We start from the raw sequence: 7278 nt of genomic DNA on the forward strand, positions 1-7278 counted from the left end.
TAAGTCATTTTGTGTCTTTTTTTGGTCATTTTGTGTCTTTTTTTGTCATTTTGTGTCTTTTTTGGTCATTTTGTCTTTTTTTAGTCCTTTAGTCCAACATAAAATGTGATTTTGAATCTTTTTTTTACTTTCAAAACACTATCATGCTCAATAAAGAATTTTAAATGTTGCAAATGTGCATTCATTTCAGAGTACACTGAGACATTAAACTGCATCATTTTCAATTAAATTCTGGAAAAGTTGCTGTGTTCTAAAACTTTTGACCAGTAGTGTACATTTTTTTTTGTCATTGTGTGTTTTTTTAGTCATTTTGTGTCTTTTGGTGTCTTTTTTTGTCATTTTAAAATAACCAACTTTCACAACCGAATGTAATATATTCTGGTGGATACTCGTCGGTGATATCACGCAGATCAGTTTTAAAAGTTGGTATTTTGTAAAAAATGAACACTCCTTATTGTATTACATTCATGCTAAAGGTTGGAGCCTTTACGTGTAATTACAAGTGAGTATAAACTAAGTCACAGTGAGTTCTTTACCTTAGTCACATTACATTGTTGGAGGTAATCTTGTGCTATTATGTCCCTTAAAATCAGTTAAAAACTCTTATTGTGACATGTTCGTATCAGTTTTTTCAGTTCAACCTCCCCTATATGTCCTGATAATTCATTTTTAACTTTGACTTACTTAATAGAAATTTTGAACCCAAAAGAAACAAAGGAAAACATAAAATCTGGTATTGAAAATTATGTTTCACCCACAGAAATTTTAAATTTTGCACATATGAATAGCCTACAGGTTGCAAATACTACATATAAGATGCAAAATGAGGATAATCTCCAGTCCTATATTTTTATACTAAATATATTTGACATTATCTCCGGTTATACTTGGTTGAATATCATCCAAAAAAAAAAATCTGGCATGTAGTTTGAAGCCAGAACTTTAGAAAGAAGCTGATGCAGAGACTCAATGCTGCTCCATTTTTATATTTCTTCACGTCATGAAGAAGTCGCGTGAAGGTGCTCTCGTGGATTCTAGAGGGTTAATAGATTTGACGTCGTTCCATTCCATGCAGAGTGGACCAGCACGTACAGGCGCTAGCATTAGCATTAGCTAGCGGCTAGCCGAGCAGACAGCTAGCGGCTAGCTAGCTAGCTAGCCACCTAGCCGTCGAAGCGAACAATCAGGCTGTGGGGGGGTCTTCAAATGTTAAACATGCCTTACCTCCCACTCGGTACATGTTGGCCGCCATTCTCTCGTAACCTCTATCAAAAGCAGTCCCAGGGTATTCCCCGCGTGGGTAGAAACAGCTCGACTGGGATCTGTTTTATTCCTTCATTTATCGTAGACTTCCCCCGCCGCGAAACAAAGCCGGCTCCGGACACAACAAGCCGAGATGTGGCGGGTAAAAAGTTGAAAGTTTCCGTCTGAATGTTCCGGAGGAGATCCCCGAAATATTCAAGTCTTTGTTTTCGGTCCCTCCGACGACCTTCCTCTCCTCTTCCTCACTCACTCACTCATTCACACACAGCTAGCCTGTCTCTTACTCCACTCTTCCTCCCATCCTCCGCTCCCAGCTTCATCCTCCTCTTCTTCACCTCCGCTCAGTTCAACACACACACGCGCGCACACAGAAACACACACTCACTGGCCCCCTTCGCTCGTGAAGCAAATCGTCATCTTCGGAGGTTGTCGGCAATCTCCGGTGTCATAATTAACTTTTGTCACCGGCCCTGTTGGAGTCCTTTTATTTATTGAAAATACACGTTTTATTTACAGTAATAACTTTATTTATATATGATTTCTAGACCATTTTTAAAATGTGATTTTTCTTTCTATATTGAAAACTATCACTATTTTTAATTTACATGCAATTTGACTGTTTTGTAGTTTTATTATTTATTATTATTTCTGCTGCTTTTCTGTGTATAAATGGTAAAAAAGAAAAGAAAAAATAAAAAGAAGACGGTTAATTTCCATAGAAACCTGTGTCTTTTGCTTGTATTTTCGGTTCCTGGCAGCTTTAAACTTTGTTAATTAAAATAAAATGAAAAATCTGACTGATAGCCAAGTTTGTTTCGAGAACAACGAGCCATGCATTTGATGTAAGGACAGACTGAAATATGCTAAAAACCAAAACCAAAACTGTTTTATTTACAGTAATAACTTTATTTATATATGATATGTAGTCAAGCTGAGAAAGCCAGTTGAAAGTTCAATCATAGGAGATTTCACAGAGTGCCATTTATGTTTCTAGACCATTTTTAAAATGTGATTTTTCTTTTTATATTGAAAACTATCACTATTTTTAATTTACATGCAATTTGACTGTTTTGTAGTTTTATTATTTATTATTATTTCTGCTGTTTTTGTGTGTATAAATGATAAAAAATAAAAAAAGGAGGTTAATTTCCATAGAAACCTGTGTCTTTTGCTTGTATTTTCGGTTCCTGGCAGCTTTAAACTTTGTTAATTAAAATAAAATGAAAAATCTGACTGATAGCCAAGTTTGTTTCGAGAACAACGAGCCATGCATTTGATGTAAAGGACAGACTGAAATATGCTAAAAACCAAAACCAAAACTGTTTTATTTACAGTAATAACTTTATTCATATATGATATGTAGACAAGCTGAGAAAGCCAGTTGAAAGTTCAATCATAGGAGATTTCACAGTGTGACATTTATGTTTCTAGACCATTTTTAAAATGTGATTTTTCTTTCTATATTGAAAACTATCACTATTTTTAATTTACATGCAAATTGACTGTTTTGTAGTTTTATTATTTATTATTATTTTTCTATTTATTATTTATTATTTATTCTGCTGTTTTTGTGTGTATAAATGGTAAAAAATAAAATAAAAAATAAAAAGAAGGAGGTTAATTTCCATAGAAACCTGTGTCTTTGCTTGTATTTTCGGTTCCTGGCAGCTTTAAACTTTTTTTTTAAATCTGATTTTTCTCTCTATATTGAAAACTATCACTAGTTTTAATTTACATGCAATTTGACTGTTTTGTAGTTTTATTATTTATTATTATTTCTGCTGTTTTTGTGTGTATAAATGGTAAAAAAATAAAATAAAAAATAAAAAGAAGAAGGTTAATTTCCATAGAAACCTGTGTCTTTTGCTTGTATTTTCGGTTCCTGGCAGCTTTAAACTTTTTTTAAAAATCTGATTTTTCTTTCTATATTGAAAACTATCACTATTTTTAATTTACATGCAATTTGACTGTTTTGTAGTTTTATTATTTATTATTATTTCTGCTGTTTTTGTGTGTATAAATGATAAAAAATAAAAAATAAAAATAAAAAGAAGGTTTATTTCCATAGAAACCTGTGTCTTTTGCTTGTATTTTCGGTTCCTGGCAGCTTTAAACTTTGTTAATTAAAATAAAATGAAAAATCTGACTGATAGCCAAGTTTGTGTCGAGAACAACGAGCCATGCATTTGATGTAAGGACAGACTGAAATATGCTAAAAACCAAAACCAAAACCAAACCAAAATCTCCTGGACTTCAGAGGTTTAATAAGCAACCTGTTTATTACATGAAATATAAACTAACACACGTGGCTAAACGCATGAAACGCCGTTTATTTGATAGTTGTGCATTTTTGCAAATGTGTCAAAGGTTCACATTTACAAACATGCACAGAAAGTGAAGAAAGAGAAGTTGTAGCTAGATCTGGCAAAGCAGGAAGTGTGTGTGCCCGAGCACTAGAAGCAACAAGAAAAAATAAAAAGCACCAGTGAAATAGTTTGATTCTCTGTTATCATAACAGTTATGTAATAAACTTTAAATATTAATGTTGAGCTGCATGTAGAGCAAGCAGGGGGGCTTTATATGGTCACATATCGCCTTTGTCTTTGAGTTGTGAGCGATTTTTGCTCATTTCTTTTGAAAATTATGGAATAAAAATAAATATGAGGAGAGTAAGACCATAACTTTTTTAATTTAAATTATGAAATATCAGGTCAAAGTCAAGTTGTGTCAGTAATTACAGTAAGTTACATTTTTTGGAAGATATTTTAGTCAGTCAAAAAGTGTTGAAGTAAAGAAATTAGCCCAGATTTATTTGACTTTTTTCAGATTTATGCCTTATTATCTAATATTTACTTTAAAAGTCATGTCATTTTTGGAATTATTCTATTTTATTTTCTACAACTACACAAGTTTAAAAGTGTTTGATCAGAATGACATTGGGGGGATTTATATGATGGGATAGGGCTGGGCGATATTTCGAGATAAAAGATATATTGATATATTTTTAAATGTGATATGGAATTAGACTATATCGCATATATCGATATAGTTAAAAAAAATAATCTTTCTTGATAGATAAATGCTCCCCTTAATAGGGTTTGTCATATTTAGTTATTTTGCAATGCTCATTATTCTTTTCTCATATAAATATATTTATTTCAGGAAAAGATTGGCCTATTTTATTCCATAGGCTATTTTTATTTAAGATATTTTTTTATTTAAATGTGCACTTTACAGAGCTTTGATTTAAAAAAAAAACAAAAAAAAAACAAAAATGACTAAAAAAAGACACAAAATGACAAAAAAGACACCAAAAGACACAAAATGACCAAAAAGACACAAAATGACCAAAAAAAGACACAAAATGACAAAAAAAGACACAAAATGACTAAAAAAAGACACAAAATGACCAAAAAAAGACACAAAATGACTTACAAAGACATGAAAAGAATTCAAAAATGGACAAAATAGCCCAAGACTCCATAGAGTTAAGTTGTTGAAAGTTGCTGAAAAAGGCCTACTTGTATAATTCTGAAATGTACATTATTTTTCAGTTTTGGTTAAGCTTACCTTTTTTTATTTACCTCTGGCAGTTCACCACTTACCTTTGTACCCTTTCAAGCTGTTCATTTGACTTGAACTGCTTGAATTTCAATAAAAAACTGGAAAAATTGGGGTGTTCTAAAACTTTTGACCGGTAGTGTATATCAGGGTGGATAAATTATTGGCTGATAATAGGTAATGTATACTATTATGTATAATTCCAAAATGTAATAACATAATTAAAATAAGCTAAATTGCTTTAATTGACTAAACAACAGAGCATCCACACACTCCGATACAGCAGGGGGCGCTATTCACCTTTAAAGTTGGTTTGTGATTTGCTCATAAACACATATTGAGTATTTACAGTTTCTTCCCAAAAACAATAACCACCCTGAACTCTCATATGCACTGATTTCATACGGACTGTCTTACTGTGCAATATTTTTTTTCTTTAATATACAATACCTGGCAATGTGCAATATTTGTCCTTCAATGTGTAATATATTTATGGATAAACACTGTATAACATCATATCTGCTTTGGCAAATTGAAACTGTGCACCTCACCTCCCTTTCTTGCCTATGTTTACATTATATTTCTTTACATTTACATTGTATATTTTTATATTTTATATATATTTTATTTATTGTCGCACTGCTTTTTGGAGTCAGCTTTTTAAATCTCATTGTACATGCGTACAGTGACAATAAAGGCTTTCTATTCTATTCTAATACCTTGAGATTTCTGATTTGACAAATTATGTTATTCAATTTAAATTCTGAGGGAGAATGAGCCCATAAAAGCCACACTATGTTTGTGATGTTTTGAATATTTTACAAAAAAAAAAAAAATTAGAACATTTGAAAAAAATACCCTGTAAGTCATTGTAATGACAAATTCAAAACAATTGGACTCTTTAAAAAACAAACTCATTATTTTGAAATTATAAATCATTATTTATTTATTTTTTAATACTTGACTTAAAAAAAAACAAGGGTTCGAACTTGTGTTTCATTATGATCTCTACCACAGGATACAAATTACAAAGGGTCATAAAAATTCTGTCTAATTGAAAAACGTGTTATGGTAATGTTGTTTCTTTTCCTTTATCAAATAGTTATTCGACACTCCATGTAGGAAAGTAATTAAGTAGTAGTAGTAGTAATTCAGGTATTGAACTTAAATGCAACTTGGAGATTCTTTAGAGAAGTATTTTCATGTTGTGACACTTTAGACAGCTCCACTACATTTTGGAGGGAAATACTGGACTTCTCACGGCACGATACTGCCCTACAAAGACTAACTGCAGTAACTACACTACCGGTCAAAAGTTTTAGAACACCCCAATTTTTCCAGTTTTTTATTGAAATTCAAGCAGTTCAAGTCAAATGAACAGCTTGAAAGGGTACAAAGGTAAGTGGTGAACTGCCAGAGGTAAATAAAAAAAGGTAAGCTTAACCAAAACTGAAAAATAATGTACATTTCAGAATTATACAAGTAGGCCTTTTTCAGGGAACAAGAAATGGGTTAACAACTTAACTCTATGGAGTCTTGGGCTATTTTGTCCATTTTAGAATTCTTTTCATGTCTTTGTAAGTCATTTTGTGTCTTTTTTTAGTCATTTTGTGTCTTTTTTGGTCATTTTGTGTCTTTTTTTAGTCATTTTGTGTCTTTTGGTGTCTTTTTTTTGTCATTTTGTGTATTTTTTTGTCATTTTGTGTCTTTTTTTGGTCATTTTTTGTCTTTTTTTAGTCCTTTAGTCCAACATAAAATGTGATTTTGAATCTTTTTTTTACTTTCAAAACACTATCATGCTCAATAAAGAATTGTAAATGTTGCAAATGTGCATTAATTTCAGAGTACACTGAGACATTAAACTGCATAATTTTCAATTAAATTCTGGAAAAGTTGGTGTGTTCTAAAACTTTTGACCAGTAGTGTACATTTTTGGTCAAAATTAAGTTAAAAATAAAAATGAACTCATTGATGTCTGTTTTATCTTGTGACAAAGTTTGAGATTTCAATTTTGCTTTATTTCAGAGTAATAATTATATAAAAAACACAAAATCCAACTCAAAACCAAGCAGTAATTGACACAGTCTGCTTTGGATATACATACTAATTTAAACATAAAAATAATAGAAATTATAAGTTTATTTGAAAGGGAAATTATTATCCAGATAGTGATGAAGTAAAAAAGTGAGATAAAATTATATTAAGACTAAAATATAACATTTCTTTATGGTATTAAGTCTAAAATACACAAATATTTCAATAGAGTTGGTAAACACTTTTAAATACACTGATAACAAAATCAATTTGAAAATGTTTATGAACTGAAAACAAGATATAAAAGCTGAAAGAAGACCACATTGTTGTTACTTCACTCTGTTTTTGCATTACTATTAGAACATTTTACAGCAATGCAGTAACTATGTTTTTGGGGTCAAAGGTCAAATAAATCATCAT

At 31.0% G+C, this 7278-nt stretch overlaps 1 protein-coding gene across 1 annotated transcript in view; it reads right to left on the bottom strand.

Annotated features, from left to right (window-relative positions):
- mta2 (metastasis associated 1 family, member 2) overlaps window positions 1-1640 on the bottom strand; it is a 54821-nt gene extending 53181 nt beyond the window's left edge. Inside the window, exon 1 of the mRNA XM_059354204.1 lies at window positions 1225-1640. Coding sequence (XP_059210187.1) covers window positions 1225-1252 — 28 coding nt within the window. The 5' untranslated portion in view covers window positions 1253-1640. The remainder of the gene's footprint in view (window positions 1-1224) is intronic.
- Window positions 1641-7278: the final 5638 nt, after the last annotated feature.

Source organism: Centropristis striata, chromosome 17, assembly GCF_030273125.1.
Source record: "Centropristis striata isolate RG_2023a ecotype Rhode Island chromosome 17, C.striata_1.0, whole genome shotgun sequence".
NCBI classification, from domain to species: domain Eukaryota; kingdom Metazoa; phylum Chordata; class Actinopteri; order Perciformes; family Serranidae; genus Centropristis; species Centropristis striata.